The sequence below is a fragment of the Elgaria multicarinata genome, chromosome 7 (genome assembly GCF_023053635.1).
Source record: "Elgaria multicarinata webbii isolate HBS135686 ecotype San Diego chromosome 7, rElgMul1.1.pri, whole genome shotgun sequence".
Lineage (NCBI taxonomy): Eukaryota > Metazoa > Chordata > Lepidosauria > Squamata > Anguidae > Elgaria > Elgaria multicarinata.
The window spans coordinates 13,866,495-13,888,834 of record NC_086177.1 but is presented as its reverse complement, the minus strand read 5'-3'; the positions used below and the strand labels follow the sequence as shown (position 1 = coordinate 13,888,834).

Here is a 22,340-nt window from a genome sequence, read left to right as displayed (position 1 = left end):
AGAAGTAGGTGTGGATTGACTGAAATCTGCTGCTGCCTGCTGCTGAGAAGGTCATGAGATAATAGGGCCCTCAGAGGCATTTTTACAGAAGCTAGTGCAGATCAAAACCTCTCTGTGCAATTGTACTTTTTTGTGTATTTCTTTTTGATAAAAAGGTAGAAGTTGGCCAATGGACTATGATGTTTAGTGGTACATGTGCAAGTATGCAGTGCCCATTGTCATGTTTTGAAACTGTCTGATTTGTGCCAGAGTAACATGCTAAACAGGCACTTTGTGGCCAGGTATATCTAAAATGCCATGTTCCTAAGCAAGCATGCTTGGAGAAAAAAGTCCCATTCAATTTGCTAGAACTTAATTCCAAGGAAGCAGCTCTAGGGTGGAAAGGAAACATACCTGGATCTCATCTCCAGTAATGAGTGTGGTGGTGGCAGGGGGGATGCCATATTTGACCTCCCACTGATATTCTTAAACCAAACATTTTGTTACAGTAACCTCAGATTAGGCAATACTTGGCCATTTTAAAAACCTACAACCCAAGCTGAGTCAGAATGCCCACCCTGAGTAGCAGCCTGGGCTCAGACGCCAAGAAGGACAAAGAGGGGTTGGCCAGGTCCATCACACAAGCTGTGCTTGAAGGAGGTTGGCAGAGTGTGCAGCTGTTGGATCAGGGACTCATGAGCCAGGGCTTTTGAACTGGGATCTCTGGAGTCCATGCCCTCAGAGCCTCTACACCCCGCTCCGGGCTCCACTCGCCTTGATGGCAAGGACTTGCATCCTTATATTGGCCCATCTGTGCAGGAAGTAGATTTAAAGGAAATGGTCTTGTAGGAAGAAGAGAAGTGCTGGAGAGAGGCATAAAAAGCTTCAGTCCAGTTGGAGCTTTTTATGCTTGGTTGGAGCAAGTTGTTTGCTTGGACTTTGAGACTCTTGTCAAGGGCAGGACAGACAAGCTAATTCAGCATATCAAGTCATGAAACCTTGGGAAATTTCAGGCTGCTAATCAAACTGCTTTCAATTCTTGTAACGTTCTACCAATCTTTTTTCCCCCTCTTTTTTTTTTTTTTTTTTTGAATGGAGAGTCTCAGATAACATTATTTCAAAACGTTATAGACTGAATTAGAAGAAAATGTTCACACAGATCCCTACAAAGATAGTAATGTTTCTACACTGTAATATCACCTGATCAAGCAGGCTTAGAATCACATCATTCATAACAGAAAAAAAGTTTATTTCTGAGTCTAAAGGTAATTGCTAGGGCCATGGCCACATTATAAGAATCAAAGCCTTTTTTTTTATATAGCATATGATATGTAATTTAGCCATTTGCTAAAAGCCACCACTTTTTTTATTAATATAGTTGCCTTCTCTAGCCTCCTCCAAATTTTGATAGCCCTACAGAGTTTCTCAACTGAGCCTAAAGCAGTGGTTCTCAACCTTCCTAATGCCACGACCCTTTAATACAGTTCCTCATGTTGTGGTGACCCCCAACCATAAAATTATTTTCGTTGCTACTTCATAACTAATTTTGCTACTGTTATGAATCGTAATGTAAATATCTGGTATGCAGGATGTCTCCACTGCTGGCTTTATACTCAGGTATTTACAGTTGCAGAAACTATGAAGGTTAGAAAAGCTGTGCTAGAATAGACCAAATTCTGTTCCTACAGATGCCAACCAGATGCCCCAATGGGAAGCCCACAAGCAGGACATGAGGGCAGTAGTACCCTCTCATTGATGTGCCCTGGTAAACTGGTATACAGATCCGATACTGAAAGTAATATATAGCTGTCCTGACTAGTAGCCATTGCTAGCTGTATCTTGCATGAATTTGTCTAATCCCCTTTTAAAGTCATCCAAGTTGGTGGACATCACTACATCTTTTAGTAGCAATTTCCGTATCTTCACCATGGGTTGTGTGAAGAAGCACTTCCTTGTCAGTCTTGAAACTCCTACCACTGAGCTTCATGAACCCTGGGTTCTAGTATTATGAGAGAGGGAGGGAAATGTTCCTTAGCCAATCTCGGCACACCATGCATAACTTTTATAGACCACATCTAAATTTCATGCAACTATATTTTATACACCCATCTTTTGCTCGCCTTTTTTCTAAGCGAAAAAGTCCCAAATGTTGGAAACTCTCCTCATAGGGGAGTCGCTCCATTCCCTTGATCCTTTCCCCAGCTCTGCAATATCCTTTTGGAGGTGCAGACCCCGTACGCTTAGGCCAGGCATTTGACCCCTGCAAGCTTATACCGAGCTGGGTGCGCCGGCCTACCCTACTGCGTAGGATCGGGCTGGAAAGCGGCGTCTTCGCTCCGAATGCAGCGGCGGCTCGCCAGGCTGCCCTCTGCGCAATTTGCTCTTGCAGCTGCTCGGCCCAAGCCCTCGGCCGCCACGCGTGCCCCGTCCACCTGCGCTGCGGCCGGCCTTCCGAGAGGTTGCATGTGTCTGCGTTTGTGTGTGTGTGTGTGCGCGCGGCGCAGGGGTCGGTGTGTGGGGCCGGGAGTCCTGTTATGTCTGCATGTAGGCATGCACAGGGGAGGCACGCGCGCGCCTGGCATCCCTTTCGCCCCGGCAGCAGGCTCGACACTTCGCCTCCTTTCAGAGGAGCCGGTGCGGCAGCAGTGGGCAGCTAAAAATAGCCGCCTTTGCTCCGGGAGCTACTCGAGTGGCGTCCGAGTGTTTTCCGACGGTCTTAGGCGACCCCTGTGAAAGGGTCGTTCGACCCCCAAAGGGGTCGCGACCCACAGGTTGAGAACCGCTGGCCTAAAGGAACCTTCCTACTGTAGGTATGGCGAAACAAAGGCAGATCATTCAGTCATCAGCATTCATTCCTCTGTTAAAGAGGCATCCAAGGTCAAGATATGGAGCGCAGCCATGGTGGATCCACACAAAAGCAGTGTAGATGTAGCTTTGGCTCCCTGCAAATTTATTTATTCATTACATTTCTATCCCACTTTTCTGATAAAAGATTGTGCTCAATAATAAAACACAGAATTATAATGAAAATTAATGAAAGCATAAAAACAAATAAATTAAAAATGGAATTTTAAGATGTCAATAAAAAAGAAAGAAACAGAACCAAAGAGCTGAAACCTCATTCAGCAAACATGTTAGTTTTACAGCCAAAAGCTGTTTGAATAAAATTATCTTGACCTGCTGGTGGAAAGACAACTGAGGTGGAGCTAACCTGCCCTCCCCTTGGCAGGGAAGAGCCACCAAAAAGAACTTCTCCTAATGTGTCTCTGAATGATGGTGGGACTAAGAGAAGGGCCTCTCCTAAGAATCTTAAAACCTGGGCAGGCTCATCTTATATAAGAATATAGTAGTGTAAGGCTTATTACGCGAGGTGTACCAGACCAATTTTGCTCATTTTTGTTTTCACCTAAAGCTAGAGCAGTATGAATGTGCAGACAATTTTGAAACTTTGAAAAAGTTCAAAGTGCGAGCTTTAATAGCAATTAATTGCCTCCATGCCAAACAAGCAGGGCAGTGAGATGACGGACAGCCATTGTCATTCCCCACTTGAAGGAGTCCTCCTCAGAGGAAGAGCTAGAGACTCCAGAAACCCAGGGCACCGCAAACGAGGGACTGCCCCCAGACCCACAGGAGCCTGAGCCTTCAGGGGAGATGGTGCAGGACCATCCCTGTCAGCAAAGGGCTTCTGCCTCTGAGGCAGAGGCTGAGCAATCTCCTGACCTGCGGGAGCATCGCCGCCTCAAGCGACAGGCAAGTAAGGCTCCTGTGTGAAAAGGAGTGCTCGCCTCCAGAAAAGGTCTCCTCAGGAGAAAATGACTCATTGGAGTAAGACTCTGAAAAGGGAGGCTTGATTACAGCAGATGGACTCTGTGTGGGGCAAAGCAGGCTTTGGGCTTTAAAGCCTTCACAGAAAATCCAGCCAGTGTTGGAACAACTTGGTCCATCTTGCCTTCACCTTGTGTCTTGCCTCCTGAACTGTGCCTGTGATTGGCGCCCTGACTTTTTGGACTGCCTAATGACTTTGCTTCTGGACTGTTTAATGTACCTGACTGGTTTACCATGTTTGACCTCTCGCTTGTTATCCTGACGACTCCTGCCAACTGCTCCTCTTCTCTGCCTGCCTGTGTTTTGACCTCTGCCTGGATTTTAACTACCACTGTTGTAAATTTTTGGCTATAGGCTTGATAGGCTATAGGTTTTCTAACTCCATGCATTTAGACCATGCTACAGTTAAAGCAGGACAGCCCTGCTTGGCCAATCAGTGTGATGAGAAGGTGGACCCTGGGCCAGCCATGCAATTAGGCTGTTGCTGCCAGTGTGGAGGGGGAAAAGGATGGAGGGGGCCAATCGGCGGGCATGAGAGAGAAGGGGTGGGGCTGTGGGGCTTGCAAATTTAGGAGGGGAATTCATTATGCTTGAGCCATATTTGCATTATTCATGAGCCCCTCTTTGGTGAGAGGACTGAGCAACGAAGTGGGAAAGAAGCAGGATGATGTGGGCTTGACATTAGTAAGAGAGAATGTGACCTTTCAAACAGCCTGGCCCAAAGTTATAACAAATGGACCAGGAACCAGTGGAACTCTTGTAACAAGGGAATCACGTGGTCCTTTTAACCTGCCTCAGTCAATAGTCTAGCTGCAGCATTCTGAACCAGCTAAAGTTTCCAAACACTTTTCAAAGGTAGTCCCACAAAGAGCGCATTACAGAAGTCCAACTGGGATGTAACCAAGGCATGAGCCATCATGGCCAGATTTCACATCTCCCGGAAAGAAATTAAGAGACAATTTCAGGAATGACTTCTCCTTTCTTCCAGTGAGGAAGATGACTTGCCCTCTCGATCTCGATCCCTGTCCTTCTTGGTTGGTTGCCCAGGGAGGAGATGCAGTTAGATTACAACTACAATGTATAATTAATGCATCTCTCAGGGAGGGGAGTTTTCCATCATGTTTAAGAGAAGCGGTGGTACAGCCGCTTCTAAAAAAGCCCTCCCTGGACCCTCTGGATTTTAATAACTATCGACCAGTATCAAGTCTTACATTTCTGGGCAAGGTGATCGAGAGGGCGGTTGCTCACCAACTCCAAGCAGTTTTGGAAGACAAAGATTTTCTAGACCCATTTCAAACCGGCTTTAGAGCAGAATATGGAGTTGAGACCGCTATGGTCACCTTAGCGGATAATCTAAGCCTGAGTATTGACAGGGGGAGTGTGTCCCTGCTGGTACTCTTAGACCTCTCAGTGGCTTTCGATACCATCGACCATGGTATCCTTCTGGAACGCCTGAGGGGATTGGGAATCAGGGGCACTGTCCTTCGGTGGTTCCAGTCCTACCTCTCGGGCAGGTTCCAGATGGTGATGCTTGGGGATAGATGCTCAAAAAAGGAGCTGCTGTGTGGCATACCACAAGGTGCCATCCTTTTCCCAATGCTATATAATATTTACATGAAACCACTGGGAGAGAGCATCCGGAGGCATGGGGCGGGGTGATATCAGTATGCTGATGACACCCAAATATATTTCTCTATGCCTTTGACAACAGCATCAGCTAAGGATAGTGTGTCTCTTCTGAATGAATGCTTGGAGGCGGTAATGGGCTGGGTGAGGAAAAACAAACTGAAGCTGAATCCAGACAAGACGAAGGTGCTCACTGTCAAAGGCTGCAACCTGCGTTTGGAGGTATGTCAACCGATTCTGGATGGAGTTACATTCCCCCTGAAAGACTGTGTTCGCAGCTTGGGGGTGCTTCTGGATCCGTCACTCCAAATGACAGCCCAAGTAGATGCGACGGCCAGGAGTGCCTACTATCAGCTTCGGCTGATACGCCAGCTGCGCCCCTTCCTAGAGTCGGAAGACCTAAAGACGGTAGTGCACATGCTGGTAACTTTGAGGTTTGACTTCTGCAATGTGCTCTACATGGGGCTACCTTTATGCCTAGTCTGGAAACTTCAATTAGTCCAAAATATGGCTGCCAGGCTGGTCACTGGTACACCTAGGGGTGACCACATTACACCAGTTTTAAAATCTCTTCGCTGGCTGCCAATTCGTTTCCAGGTGAAGTACAAAGTGTTGGTTTATTACCTTTAAAGCCCTACATGGTTTGAGTCCAGGCTACCTGCGGGATCGCCTTCTCCCGTATAATCCACCCCGCACACTCAGGTCCTCTGGGAAGAATCTACTTCAGTCAACCAAAACTAGGCTGACAGGTATTACCCAGAGGACCTTCTCTTCTGCTGCTCCCCTCCCAGACTGTGGAATGGCCAGCCGGAGGAGATTCGGCAACTTGACAGTCTTTTAGAATTTAAAAAAGCAATAAAGACTGATCTATTCCAGCCGGCCTATCCAATGAAATTTTAGGATGTTTTAATGATGTTTTAATCATGTATGCTATGTTTTTAATCAGTTTTTAATGTGTATTATTATTCTCTTCAATGCAAACTCCCCCACTTTCCCTTCCATTGTTGGCACTGGCCATAGTTCAGTTTAATGATGACTAGAATTCCCATCCTAGCCAAGATGTGGAACCATAGTTTGAAGTGAGTTTGCAACCCCTGGTTAAAAGGGAATTTGGTTAGCATTGGTTTGTGGAGATAATGCTAAACCATTCTATGACTAAGAAGGAAAAGGGTGGGATTTGTACTGGAGAAGAGAAGGGTAAGCAAGTGTGTGGGTTCCCAATGCTGAGTCCTAATTTGCAAAGCTCAGGTTGCCAGGGACCAGTATGACATATGCACTGGGCCATTGTTGCAGAATGATTGATTGAGTGTGGTAGTGGAATGGAAATTGAATATACTGGCATTCCGACCCATTGAAAGCACAAAATGGAGAGGTTTCTATTTCCCCAGGCAACGTGCTGCCGTCCTTACTTAGAGGCCTGATTCACCCAGCTCGGAACTATTTTATTACCTTCTGTCCATTTGAAATCCTTCTGCAAAGATCACTTTAACTCCTTTTTGGACCCATTTATAAGCCCTCCCTTTCTCTTGTTCTACAACAATAATACTATTGTAGTATTAACTTTTGGGTGTGGGGGGGAAGCGTGAGCAGCCTCTGCAGAGGAGTACAATGGGTCTGTGATCCTTGCTCATAGCCTCCATTTGTCACCATAATACAGATAATATCTAGAAAGAAAGTGTTAAATGTTGGCAGAGATAATAATAGGCTTCTCAACAGTGTGTTTTCTGTGGGCTCTTAACAGCCAAAATAGAATGGGGAAGAAACTAGCTGGAAATAATCCTGCGTTGAAACAATTGTTTGCTACACTGACGTTTCAGATGAAATTCAGTGTCCTCAGATTATAGGCTTTTCAGCTGGCATGCCTACATTATGATTACCAATAATTAAAAGAGAAGGCCTCTTTAAAAACATTTCCAATCAGACCCTGCAATGTCATTGTTATTCTGAACTAAATTATCAAAAATAAAGAAGCATTCTAGATACAAGCTAGAATCAGCTTGCGAGTTTATGTTAAATTTTAGAGCAAGAATAGAATTTATGCAACTAGTATCATGGCCAACTTACTGATGAGAACAGTGATAGGCATGCTAATACAAGTGGAGATTCTGATCAGTGTCTATCACCCAAACACAAACTTCCTGCATTCCCTCTGTCTCTCTCTCCTTTCATCCAGTACTCAGAACAGACAACATTGTTCATGTATACCATACACACACTATATGTAGATATGTACCACATACATTATAGGGCCTCAGGTGCAGCCCTGTGCTAAGGGTGAGACAGATTAATTGCATTCTGCCATTATCACCAGAAATGGGGGGCAGGCAGTAGGTGCCACAGCTCTATACTGAGGAACTTCTACTTGGCCAAGTTAGAAGAGGTAGGTTTGAGGATGTTCCTTGCCAATTTTGAGGTTAAAAGGCTAAGGAATCCCTTATATATAGGTGTCTACACTTTGACAAGAGACTTCCAGCACTTTGACAGATTTTGTCAGATTTTATCTATAAACTTTGCTGGGATTAGATTTACCAGCCATTGGCCTGGTTCAGACAATACGCTAAACCATGCTGCTTAACCACAAAATGGTTAAGAGAATGCATTAACCTTAACACATTCCATTAGCCATTTTGCGGTTAAGCAGCATGGTTTAGTGAGTTGTCTGAACCAGGCCAATTTCTCCTTTTGTGTTGTGACTTTTGAGGGTGTGTGTGGGAGGGAATGTTTATGTTAGATCAAGGGGAATACATGCTGTGCCCTAGTAGTAGTATAAGGTGTTTGTAGGGTTTTTTTTTATTTAAAATGTCATTTTCTGTCGACTTTATCCTCTGGGAGCTATTAAGATATTGGATATGCCCAGAATGAACCTGTGTTTACTAGCTTCAGCATGCCCAAAATGAAGCTGTGATGCTTAACACAGCACGTAGGGCTTATACTTCAAATTTAGCTGCAGTTTACTTCTGAATTAGGTTATATGGCATGTGCATATAGCAGTTCTTTTTTCTGTCTACCGATCATAATTTTTTGTGTTGAGACCTCCATTCCACCTGCTCCCAATAATCACTATAATAGGAAAGAAAGGGAATGCTGGATCAGTTGGGAGCAGGAACGCAGAGAAGTCAGCAATAGGCGTGGGCAATGTTCAGTGTCCTTTCCTTCATCCATGCATTCATTTTGCTTTTAGAATCAGATCCACACATGCTTCTTTCTGTGTGACTGGGACATTTCTGTGTTTAAGTCACATTGAACTGGCTCCATTGTGTTCAGTACGGCCCTAAGCAATGGCAATTTTCTGCTTTGACTATAATTGGTAAAAAAAAAAATAGTCAACTTTTTCTATTTGCCAGGAAAATAGCTCTTTTCTCTAATCTGTTTTATCTGAAAGGCAACTGTAAGTCAATGTCACCTTCAGTTCTGGCCTTTTAAAGCTGTAAGCTAAGGGGAAAAAACACCTGCCAACAATGGGAGAGGTTTGTGCTCAAAAATATACTATAGATTCTAATCCAGAAACACAATTACTTTTTGCTCACCTTTTCCTAAAAGGTGCAACAGTTTTTTAATAACTTAAGAGACAAGGACTGAGAGAGAGTACAAGATGGATTCTGACCGTAGAAATACAGTGAGATCACTGTGGTGTCAGATGACTTCATTTTGTAGCATCAGAAAATCCCAGCTCTACAACCAATGCTTTCTTGTAAATGCTACCCTGAAGTTACATTTCTAATTTCTTCCAGTCTTTTCCAATAAGCCTAGGCAGATAAAGGAGCTTTCCTGGATGTCATACAGATTTAAATTTAATCAAATTATTCAAATCCTTTTAAAATGTGTTGAGTCGCCAGGACAAGTTACTGAAAATATACGTTTGTTTGCAGAGCAACGGGTTTAAGTTAAAATGTTTACTTTAAAATTAACTATGGTTTGATTCATACAGAGCACAATACCCATCCATCCCTGACCAAAATGATGGTCAGCACTATTGGTTCTGACAAGAAAAACAGCCCATCTGGGGAAGGAAGAATGAAGGGGGGGTATGCCTGGGTAACTCCTGCCCATTTTACTCCCATCAAGCCATAGGTTGTCAGAGTTGATAGCAGATTGTTTGCTTGGTGATGGAGGATTTGATGTACTCCCTTTTCCAAGCCCAGTCCCTTTACTGGTTAGAGGCTATGAACTGATTCACACCCAGTGCGAAGCAGGTCATTGCCATGGGTTTATTTAATCTAGTTTATTGTGATGTGTGAACCCAGCCTCTAACAAATCCAGAAAAATAATCCATGGTTTGTTGTTGGTTGAGAACTGTGGGTTGTTTAAACCAGGGGTTGTCATTAAGTTCATTGGAAGTTTCTCCAGGCTACAGAGGTGGCAGGCAAGAGTGGTAAACAACAACAATGGTCACTCTGTATGCCAGCACTACACACAAAGACACTTGGGATACAGGGAGGGAATGGGCAAAGGAGGGAAACAACCAACCTAGGCATTGAAAAAACAATCACCAATTTGTTTAATCACCTACCAGGTAAATACTGCTGGTTAGGGCAACAAATCATGGGTTAACTATGGGTTAAATAAACCATGGATTAGTGCTATGTGTGAACCAGGTCTCTATCAACCTCCTCTTGCCTCCATACAACTCTATTTGAATAATATTGCTTTAAAATGGTATGAGTTATTTCAATTCTGATGTACACACAATTTTGTTGTTGTTGTTGTTTCATACGTCTTGAGATACTGGTCAAGACCAAAAACACTAATCCCTGGTTTCAGTGTTCTATGCTCCGGGTTAGATTACTGCAATGCACTCTACTTGGGGCTGCGTTTGAAGACTGTTCATAAACTGCAGTTTGTGCAAAACTTGGCTGCCAGATTACTAACTGGGACCAGAATGTCTGAATGTATCAGGCCTATTCTGGCCCACTTGTATTGGCTGCCTGTATGTTTTCAAGCCTGATTCAAGGTGCTGATTTTAACCTATAAAGCCTTACACAGCTCGGGACAATACCTGATGGAACACCTCTCCCGACCTGAACGTACCTGGACACTATGATCAACATCTACTCCCCCCTCCAAGTGCCACCTCAAAGGGAGGCACAGAAAGTGGCAATAAGGGACAAGGCCTTCTCAGTGGTTGCCCCCGCCAACTATGGAGTGAGCTCCCGCCTGAGGCACACTTGCTGCTGACACTGTCATCTTTTTGGTGTCACATAAAGACCACCCTCTACTCCCAAGCAATTAATGGTATATGATGAGGCATCCACGTCTGCTGTTTTAGAGCAGGTCTACTAGGAAAAACATTGCTTATTTATTTTTAGCTGTTTAAATTGTTTTAATTTTTATGTTAAAAATTTAGATTATTTTTGTTATGTTATATTTTGTATTTTTATCAATTGTTGTAAACTATCCAGAGACCTTTGACTATGGGGTGGTATAGAAATCATCATCATAATTACTGTCATCTCTTTGGAATGTTTCACATTGTTTGTCCCAATCCAGCAAGTGCTTCATATGTCGGAAACAGGTTTCCACTTGCACAGCTGATAAGATTAAGGATATGCATCTGTTTGCACACCCATATCTTCATTGCAATTCTCATTCAAGGCCCATTGAATTAGTAGGATAGATCTTTAAAGGGACAGAGATTCATATTGTGACATGGAGTTGCTAATTGGTGCACATAACCAGAGCTGAATCAAGCCCATAGCCTTTAAAGGTATAATGCAGTAATTTTTCACTACTAAAATATTAGGAACATTGGTTTTGAAAGTTCCCAGCTGTGGGGTCCCTTCCTCCACCTTTCTAGGGGCTACTTAAACACCTGTATCTTTTAAAGGATAGGCAAGAAAGGAGAACCCAACTCAAAGCCTAATTTTTTTTAAAAAATGAACATAAACAGCCTTGAAGAATTCCATTTTTTTAAATTTTACTGTTTTGTCTGTTATTTTCTACTTATCATTTTAAATTGTAATCCTACCTTGAGTGAATTGGTGGTATATAAATGTAGTAAGTACATGAATAGGATTTCTTGAAAGAGGGTTTAAGAGACTATCAGGAATTTAACATCTGTGTACTGGTTGTTGTATGCACTTCAGATGTATTCTTTCCAGGTTTCTGCTTTAGGGATAAGAGTGGCAATTTGCAATAGAAAATAGCAACTTAAGAATGTTTGAAATAAAATAAATATTACATTTTCCCAGCACTGGATATTCTGTATTTCATAGATAGGGAAATTCTTTTCTTCTACAGACAGCACATTCAATGCTTTACAACTTACATGTTGAATAGTCTATGATTATTTATTTATTTATTGCATTTATATCCTGCCTTTTTCCTCCAAGGAACCCAAGGCAGCGTACATAATCCTCCTCTTCTCCATGTTATCCTCACAACAACAACCCTGTGAGGTGGGTTGGGCTGAGAGTCTATGACTGGCCCAAAGTCACCCAGTGGGTTTCCATGGCTGAGTGGCAACTAGAACCCAGATCTCCCAACACCTTAGACACTACACCACACTGGCTCTATTAGGTGCATGTATTTGAGAAGAGTGAGGCTTCCCCCATACATTGTAAATGGACAAGTTATTGTGCATGTATGAGGACTTGCAGAATTGGTGAGCAAGGGCTAAAACAGCTTTCTTCAACCTGGTGCACTCCAGATGTATTCCTGATCACCGACCATGATGGCTGGGGCTGATGGAAGATGAAGTTCAAAACATCTGGAGAGCACCATGTTGGGGAAGGCTGAGTAAAAATGTGGTTAATAACTACTGGTAATATGGATAAAAAGAGATCACCACACAGAAATATTGGTCACCCGAATTTATGCTAACTTGCAAGACCAAGTAAATAGCTCAGATCATAAAATGACTTGGTTTTCTTTCTTTGCTTTGCTTTTTGCTTATAATAGCTGACTCTTCCCTCTTTTTTCCTTTTCTTTCCGAAAGGCAAGTATGCCATGCGGGACCTGGTTCACCGGCTTCCAGGAGGTAACAACAGTAACAGTTCAGCAAGCAAGGCCATGTCTGATGATACCGTTACTGCTATTTGTTGCACCTTACATGAAGTCATTACAAAAAATATGGAGAATGCCAAGGCCTTACGGGACGCAGGAGGAATCGAGAAGCTTGTTGGCATTTCCAAGAGTAAAGGAGACAAGTACGTTTTTGCAAAGCATGTCTTTTAGCTATAATTTAATTATTGCTTGTCTGCTCTAATGATTTCCTGGAGTATTGTAGTTTATCATGTGTTAGTAAGCTTGACAGATGATTGAGAAAGGGTGTAGTAGTATATGGATGATCTAACATCAAAATGTCTGACCCTTGCAGTCACTGTTGACATCTGAAGCATGATATTTATCTATCAAGGGTAGCTTATGGTTTAACCTTTAACAGCACTGGCCAGCATTGCAGGAGCTGAAAATTAGAATTGTTAGTATAGGTGCAGATTTCTTGAGGACACCATTTATAAAGAGCATTCTCAAATATTTGTTGTTCTCAAGAAGGACATTTCTATAAAGGGTGATTTTAGAAAGAGAAAGAGAAGTATATGCCAAGTATTAGAGGCAGGCACAAATGCCAACCCCGAAAGAATGGTTAGATAAAATGATGTCAAATCATGTTAAAGAAATGAAAGAAAGATAGGTTTCCTTTATTTAAAAGAAGGGCACCTTTAATTAAGTACTGCAATGTACATTGGTTACTAACAAGCATACAAAGGTGTTTCACTATGTTATAATTCACTTGTATTATCTATTTATTTGACAGTCAAATCTAAAACTAAAGCCCCCAAAACTTAAGCAGACTTTCTGCCTTCCCAAATAACAAGCTTTGGTTTCATGGTATACCAGGTTTGGCTGTTGTTAAGTCAATAGCCCTGTTCAGGTGTTCAGTTTGAAATCAAATAGAGGGAACCGGGGGGGGGGGGGGGCAAGCAGTTTGGTCCTGCCCCTGATACTCCCCATGCTGAGAGGGGAAGGTCTACAGTGAAAACGTAAGCCCGTTCAAATTAACATGTTTGGCTTGTATCTAGTTTGGCTGAAGTTTAAAAGTGAGTTTGGATCTGCCAAGGATAATGAAGAAATGGAAAATAAGGATGTGTTAGATGATATATAAGCTTGGGAAGAAAATGGTCTCTCTCCATTAGGGAAGGTAGTGCAGAAAGTCATACAAAAAACTGACTGATTATTCGGATTTGTATAGATTACCCACAGTTTGGTATTTTTGAGATAAATTTTAATAATGTATTAGTTTTATATGTTTTTAATCAGTTTTATATATTTTATAGTATTTTTATATTTGATGTTGTTCCGCACCTCAATCCAGAGGGAGAGGCGAGTAAGAATTATTATTATTATTATTATTATTATTATTATTATTATTATTATTATTATAATAATATACTACCTGGCTGGGAAATAAATTTCAGAGATCTGTTATTGGTTTTATTGGGGTTGGGGGATCTGAAATTGGTGGCATATAGAAAGCTAGGTGAGTAGTGGGCGGAAGGGATGTTGACATTCCAGGGAACCGTAAATGCAACACCCGCTGGGTGGCAGAGTGGAGTGGGTGGCTCTACCTTCTCTAGTTCATCATGTTAGAGACAAATGATTCAGGAACTATAGCCCCTGGAATGATGACCATTTTTTAACTGCAGGATTAAAGGAGGCTGCTAGGCATCTTTTAAAATAAATAAATAAAAATAAATCAATTTTGTATTGTAAGTTTCAACTAAACAAAACAAAACAAAACAAAAAAGGCCTCAGTTTCAAGTATTACAACATTCCAAAATAAAGGAAAAAAGGAGTAAATTGCACATAAACTTCAGTAAAGCTAGAAACATATTGTATGGAAATATCAGGGATATCAAGCTAGCATCAAGAAAAATGGGAAAGCTACTTGGGAAGAAATGTTTCATTGTAAAGTCAGTGTGGTGTAGTGGTTAGAGTGTTGGACTGTGACACAGGAGATCCAGGTTTTAGTCCCCATTCAGCCCATGAAGCTCACTGGGTGACTTTGGGCCAGTCACTGGCTCTCAGCTTAACCTACCTCACAGGTTTGCAGTGAGGATAAAATGGAGAGGAGAAGGATTATGTAAGCCACCTTTGATATAAATGAAGTAGTAGTAGTAGTAGTAGTAATAATAATAATAATAATAATAATAATAATAATAATAATAATAGTGAAAATAAAAACAACAACCAAACTAGACTCCCAAAATGACATTATGTTTAACCTTAGACAGTTTTTGGTAAGATTTTGTTTAGATGGTATCTTGAACATTGATTGATGTCTGTTGGAGATTTGGTAGTATTAGAAGAAACTTGTTTCATATTTATTGCATAATGCCATATTGGAAATTAGTTTTGGATTACATAAAAGAAATGATGGATTATGCGCTGTCACTAGATATTGGCTTTACGCTGCTATTTAAAATACATTTTGGATGATTTAGAGTTGATAACACACCTCTTAATGGTAACCAGGATAGCAATAGGCTACAAATGAAAACAGACACACACACACACACACACACACACACCCGTCTATGATGGAATGGTTAGTGAGAGTCTGAGATGTATTGTCTACAATTAAATTGATTTTTTTATTATTTATGTGCAATATTTATATATCACTTCTCATTTAAATAAATCTAATATCAGAGTTACAAATGAAGACAAGCAGACAATATATTCAAAAATGGACTATGTAATATATTCTTGGAATGGTAAAATGCAGGATAATGTTTCATTCATGTTTTTGAAAAATGGTATATGAAAACTTTAAGCTGCAAAGATTATTTTCTTCATCGTTTTATTTCAGGAAGTTAATACTTAAAATTGTAAAATATTGTAAGCTGTAACTTTATATGATGGACAGTTTTTAAGTGCTGCACCTTGTTGGCATTTTCCAATAGGATTTTCATCATGATCGTAAACTCTACATTTTCCTCTTCTAACTATTAATTTGTTTTTAAATAAACACTTGAGAATGAAGATGTATTGTGTTGTATCCAACGTGTGTGATGGGGTTTACTGACCCATACTGCAGCCCCCTGTGAGAGAGCCCTGTTGTGCAGGGCAGACTTCTGCCTGTACAAGTTTGGATACAACCTGTTATTTACTTATTTTGCTGTTCAACCTATAAAGGACTCCAAATCAGCGAAAAATATCTTATCAAAATACAATATAGTCCAAAATTCAAACAATAAGATTTTTTTACACCAACATCTTAAAAGCAGGAGATAACATAAACTCTTATCCCAACATTTCCTAAAGATCATCAAAGCAATTAAAGCAAGCATATTGCCTGGGTTCAGACAACACAATAACCAATGGTGGTTTAAATAGTTAATGGTTGGTTATTTAACCTACTATGGGTTATTGTGTTGTGTGAAGGGAGTTTTTTTAACCAACAGTTGGTTATTTGGCTCAAATAACCAATGCTGGCATGTCAGGGCGTGAGATTCAGCCACCGACAAAGGATGCTAAGTCCCCATTGCCTGTCCCTTTGCGGCCGCCGGAGCAACGGCGCATTGTTTCCACCTCCTGTCAGGAGGTGCTCCGCCTCCGCAGTTGCTCCAGCAATTATCGCAGTGTGTCTCCGCACGCTGCATCTTTCCTTCCCCCTCTGCCCCTCCACATGGAATGGCAGCACCCCAATAAGATAAGCAGGAACCAGCTCTGCCATTCATTGGGGAAGGCGGAGAGCGGGGGAGAGACAACTACTCCACAGAGTGTGCATACTGTACTCCACAGAGCACTACTTTCATGTCACCCAAGTGCAGCATGCAAGTAGCCATCTGTGGAGTGGACTATTCACACTCTGTGGACTAAGGTGTCATCCGAATACACCCTGAGAAGAAGAGACGAACACACACATGATAATTAAGCATACCTCTCATAAATATTGCGTAAACTGTTGAATATCAAACTGCTGCCTTGAGGTTTTCAGTTACTCATAAGTGTCACTCTTTTTTCCTAAATAGGCACTCACCAAAAGTAGTGAAGGCAGCATCTCAGGTCTTAAATAGCATGTGGCAGTATAGAGACCTGAGAAGTCTCTACAAGAAGGTAAGTTTTATATAGTAATGTTTTTCCATTCTTAAAATCAGCATCTCTTGGGGCTGGGGAAGGGTTTTAAAATAAAAATTGGGAATGAATCTAATATCTGAAATGTAGCCTTGAATATAAGTGTGTGTGTGTGTGTGTGTGTGTGTGTGTATGTGTGTGTGTATACTCAGACAAGGAACAGTATTTCAGATTTTGTTGGATGGGAGATGTGGAGCAAAACAGATACCTTGGCAAGGTACAAAGCTTTGTTCTTGTATACATTCAAAGATAAATTACAAAAAGCAGTATATTTTTAAAGCATATGTTGAGATTGGTTGGTTGTTGTTTTTAATAATGCATAATTATAGGATTTTTAAACACAGAGCTATCACATTTTTTAAAAAGAAAAAGAAAATAGCCAAACAAACCAAAAACCAAGAAAGAAAGAAAGGAACAAAGAGCCTTTGTTATGTGAGACTAATGCATAGGCCCATTTATGGGTTCTCCTAAGAATTTATCACATAGGATCTAAGACCTGTCCCTAAATGCCACCCTGGCTTAGATCTATGATTTTTGTTTGAAATAAGTTCCGCAAGCAAGACCTACCTAGATAGCAATAGGTTGACCCTTCCACACAGTCCAGTCATAGCTAGCCTCAAGACATTCTTGCTAGGGACCTCCATGCAATTCCTCGCAGCTTTAGTGCTTACTCTCTTTTTCATGTGGTGGCTCTTCTTTACAATATGGGCATTCGGAAGTGGTAGATCTCCCCTCGGCATGACCTTTTGCTCCCCACCCATTTTTCTGGGGGCAGCTCTAAAATGCTGCCTTCCAGCAAAGCAATAGAGAGATGTCTCCGTTGCCTTGCTAGTGGGCTGCTTTTTAAAGCCTCAAATTGACTCAGAAAATGAAATGAGTTGTTCCTGATTATTTCCAGTTTAACTAATAATAATTCGTTTAGTTTCCGAGTCTATCAGAAGTGAATGGGAGCAAGCTTGCTCACCTCTAAATAGAACTACAGGTTCATATATATATATATATATATATATATATATATATATATATATATATATATGCAACATATTGTGTCCCTAGCAACTGTTGTGTCCCTAGCAACTATTGTGTCCCTAGCAAATGGACCAAACAGGTATTGTTTTTCTTTAATAAAACGTGTGTAGCGGTAGTAGCTGTAAATAAAAACGGGGGAGTGTTAGCGGTTTGGAAATAATTATCCACAGCTTGAAAAATTACTTTTGTACTTGAACAGATGAGAGACTTAGCTGCTATGTTAAATCAGCACATTTCTAAGATGTTGAATTGTAACTTGAGATTGTCTTATTTTATGAATATGCACTATTGGGAGAGACTAAACAAGTAGGAGCATTTTCTGAAATCTCTAAAAGCGATACATTAGTAAACTTGGATTTACATTAGCAGTACCATATCTTCTCCCACACGTGTCAACACTGGAGAGCAAGCTTGCTCTCTGTACTTGCTGATGTTGCACTCGACACCTTTGCAAAGCAAGATTGGATTACACCAGGCAGGAAGAGGCAGAAACTAACTACTACTAGAGATGATAGAGCAGTTCAAGAGGAAAAAGTAATGGCATGAAGATCCTGCATGGGTACCTCATAGAGTCATCTGACTGACCACTCTTGGAATTAGAATGCTAGATGATGCAAATTTAGGCTGTAATCCTATATCCACTTAACTGGGAGTAATCCCCATTCAACTCACTGGGACCTATTTCTGAATAGACATATACAGTATTGCTCTGTGCCTCTAATCCAACAACTCAGTTCATATGTTTTTATGCTTTGAATTTGGCTAATCAGAACTATGGGCTCATTTGCATTGCCAATGCATGCAATGCTGGGTGGTATCCAAAATTACCCCTACTTAGACTCATTGAAATACATGGATCTTAATTTCATTATAATTAATGCAAGTGCCATTCATTTCAATGTGTCTGCTCTAAGTAGTACCCCATGCAAGGAACAGGATGTGATTCCTTCTCATTATATTACTACTTTTGTTTCAAGTTGATCCCAGTGTTGTTAGCGTTCATTAAATAAGTATGAAGGAATTCTTGCCTCAGGTGATGTTTCCAGATGTGAAGAAGGGATGTTTGTTAGGGTTAAGATCTTCACATGTGGAGAGGATGTCTATAGGTTGGTTGAGACAGAATGGTGACTCAGTAAACTTCTGTGGTGGAAAACGTGGAAATAATTTGAACTGTAGGACTAACTGAATACATTTAGTCGTGAATGGCACATCATTAATTATTGTCACCTCCAAATGAGAGTGATGTTTTAGTAGTTAAAAATAGAAGCATTTGTTCTGAATGTCTTCTAATATTGACATTCACTTCAAAAGTAGCACATTCAACACAGCTGAACAGAATCCTGAAAAATACCTTCCTGAATATTCACCATATTTTGATGTTTAATATTCTTTTTCTCCCCTGGCTGCTGCTTCTCTGCACCATTTTCCTTCCATCTTCCTTGCCCTTCCTGGGCTTGGCATCACTTCCCACCCATCTACCTCCACACACACAACCCACACTGCAGTTCTTTCAATCCAGATGTAAGGTGTTCTACCTGATCGTGTCTCTTAATAAATAGCTGGCCCCGTTTTGAACCACATGAAGTTTCCAGTGCTTTTCAAGCGCATCTCTGTGTTGAGTATGTTGCAATAATCCAGCCTGGATATTATCACAGCACTGCATAACAGTGCCCAGTTCACCTTTCTCCAGAAGCAGCCAGTACTAGTACCAACCTAAGGATGCGATCCTACGCATGTTTAGACTGAGAAAAAGTCCTACAACTCCCAGCATTCCCAGAATTGTAGGTTTTTTTTCTGTCTAAACATGCATAGAACTGTGCCCTAAGTTGATAAAAAGCATTCCTAACACAGATGCCCTCTGGGATTCCAGGAGCACAGCCAGGTCTAAGAGCAACCCCAGATGGTGCAAACTGTTCCTTCAGAACTGTATTGCCACAGTATGACCGTATACTCATCAATACATTCTTCCTTTTGTCTGGGCTGAGCTTAAGTTCATTCCTCTTATATAGCCCATCACTGACTCTAGACATTCATTCAGAACTGCCATCACCTCACCTTGTTGCATTGTAAACAAGAAATATTGTGATATCCACATATTGATTATACTTCTCCCCCAAACCCCTCCCAGTTGTTTCGTGCTTAAAGCAAGAATTTCCACCACCACGCTTCTAATTGATTTATCAAAAAGCTAAGTCATAGCTATACCTATGCAATAAGTGTAACGTGTAGTTTGGTCCTCAAAGCCCCACCCCCGACTTTACATTTATTCATAGTAATACATTTGCTGCTGCCTCCATAGATGCTCCCCTGCTAGTCCTGTGTCAAGTCTTTCATCATGGTTACCATATCACTTAGCTATCTGGCTGGAGCATCTTTTGTATGGTAACATAACCACACCCATTGAAGAGCAGCTACAGAGGCATCAGCAATCCATTCGGATAGAAAATATGATTGTAGTCCACTGCTAACAGACTAGCTGCTTGTGCTAATTTTAAACTCGGACCATATATTCTTTTGATTGTGCACCTTGGAATCCATAGGGTTGTGAGAGCAGGCTGAACTGAATTTTCTCTGCTTTAGTGTAGGAATGAATCTCTAGCTATGGGATATGTTTCTGTCTGTAATTTAAAGCTGTTATGCCTAGATCCCATATTTCTATATCACTGTAAAAAAAAAAAAACTCATTGAAATAAATGATTGATTGACTGACTGATTGATTTATGGCAGCGGGTGGTCCCAGACTTCAGAGTGGCTGAGGACAGAGGATTTTCACCTACCCATCATTCTGAGTCATGGAACGCTCAGCATACCCTCTCCCAGAATCAAGAAACCAGAATCTATTCCCAAACCCAGGTATTCTGGCTGTCAGATGACCAGTCTTGATTTGTGATTTTTTTTAATTTAATTACTTATTTATTTACTTATTTATTCTAAAATTTATATGCCACCAATGCCTCACATAGCTAACAAATAAAATATTAACATATTTAAATATGAAATGATGTTGAATGCATTCCTAGATTTGCTTCTGCAAGAGCAATGAAGAGCTAATTTAAACAGTCATAAATCAGAGTACAATTACAGAAAGCAATGTATAGAACATATTTTAACTTCACTTGCATCATCAGCCAAATCTTCCTCACCTTGCAGAGCTAGGTGGTGGAATTTACAGCCTTCATACTGCTGTTTGCTGACCATGAGGCAAGTTTGACACTGTAAAGGGAAACAATACAAAAGACATTGGGATAACTTCAGTTCTCCTTTTTCTAAAAATTTCCACAATTTATTATGTCATTGGTATATTTCTGTCATCAGCAATTTGCTCATTACAAAACCTTTTATTTAAGGAGAGAAAACCCTTTTAGTCAAGAGTATTGTTTTGTGAATCAGTACTTCTTTTCTTTTGATAAAATGGTATGAATACGAAGTTAACTTGGCTAATTAATCCCCTGAGGCCTGCCAGGAAATCTAAAAACTCGAACAAAGTTATTAATAGGTTGCGGCTCCAGAGGTATGAACTTAGTGGGGACAAGTTCTTTCTTTTGCTCATGAATAGCACACACCACTGCCACGATTATAATAGTGCGCCATTCAACACATATGTACAGTTCTCTTGTTCATGTGCACACTTTTGGATGACCACTCTATGCCGAACAAAACCCCTTCCTGCAGTGTATATTTTCAAAAGCCGTTATCAGCCCCTCCTCCAGCAAATGACACATGATACAGTCCAGTGTATTTTTGTGTCCTCTATATTTTTGTGTGATCTTAGATCAGGCTGGGGAGGTCCCAGAATTTTGACCTGGAGCTCTTCCTGATAGTCAGTCTTTAAAATGGTGTTAACTGATGTGCAGTATTCATGGTTTCTCTTCTCCTAAAGAAAACACAACCAGACTATTACTACCATAGCCTAATCATATAAACATGACCTTGGACAACAGTGTGTTTGTATGTTTGTGTTGCTTCATACAGCCCCAGATAGGAATTCTGACTATTGTACACACTGTTTGTGCTCAAAGCCATTAAGCATGAGCACAGTACAATATAACAATCTCCATTTCAGGGGCTGACTGAAGCAACAATACAAAGACAATACAGAATACAACCCCCCAAGACACTAGTGCAGAATAAGGTTGCCAAATCTGGCTGGAAGTATTCCTAGTAGCCTGGCTGAAGTATCCTCCACCCCAAACTCACACACACTTCATTTTACACCATTCCAAACTATTAAAATCTCCGCCGTTGCTTTCAATAGTCTTCTGGATAATAATGCTGATTCTTGGAGACTCCAGTCCAATCCTACAGTAGCGACAACTGTAAAATGTATTCTTTAAGAAAAAAAATCATGTTCATATATCTATTTAAAAAAATTATTAAACACTTCAAATCCCTACACAGCCATGCAGCTTTGATCACTGAGGATAGATCTACACTACTGTTTTATAGTGGTATTGAAGTGCACTGATAACTGTTGGGGCACATTACATTCCGTTTTCATAGTGTTATTTCCTGCTTTTCATTCCACATTATCCAAAATACCACAACAAATGACAAATATAGCATTATCATGATAGGATCATAATGATTTAACACGAGGTGTAGATCTGGCCTGAGTGAACTTCGGCCAGTCACTATCTCACAGAAAAACCACAGTGTTCTTGTGAGAAAAAAGGGGAATTATATGTCTGCCACTTGGTGGAAAGGGACACACATTTGAACACAATTTCTTGGAGGGAGGGAACACTGGGCACATATTTCAACATAAAAGCCCACTAGTCCCTATGTTTTTACACTGTGGGCCTCTT

General features: G+C 41.0%; 1 protein-coding gene across 3 annotated transcripts in view; it reads left to right on the top strand.

Annotated features, from left to right (window-relative positions):
- CTNND2 (catenin delta 2) overlaps window positions 1-22,340 on the top strand; it is a 636,702-nt gene that overhangs the window by 572,915 nt on the left and 41,447 nt on the right. For 2 of the 3 annotated variants that reach the window (XM_063130230.1, XM_063130231.1), the window contains 2 exons: window positions 12,365-12,575; window positions 16,404-16,488. In XM_063130230.1, coding sequence (XP_062986300.1) covers window positions 12,365-12,575; window positions 16,404-16,488 — 296 coding nt within the window. Of the gene's footprint in view, window positions 1-12,364; window positions 12,576-16,403; window positions 16,489-20,262; window positions 20,389-22,340 lie in introns of all 3 variants that reach the window. The other variant, XM_063130228.1, reaches the window with a different exon arrangement.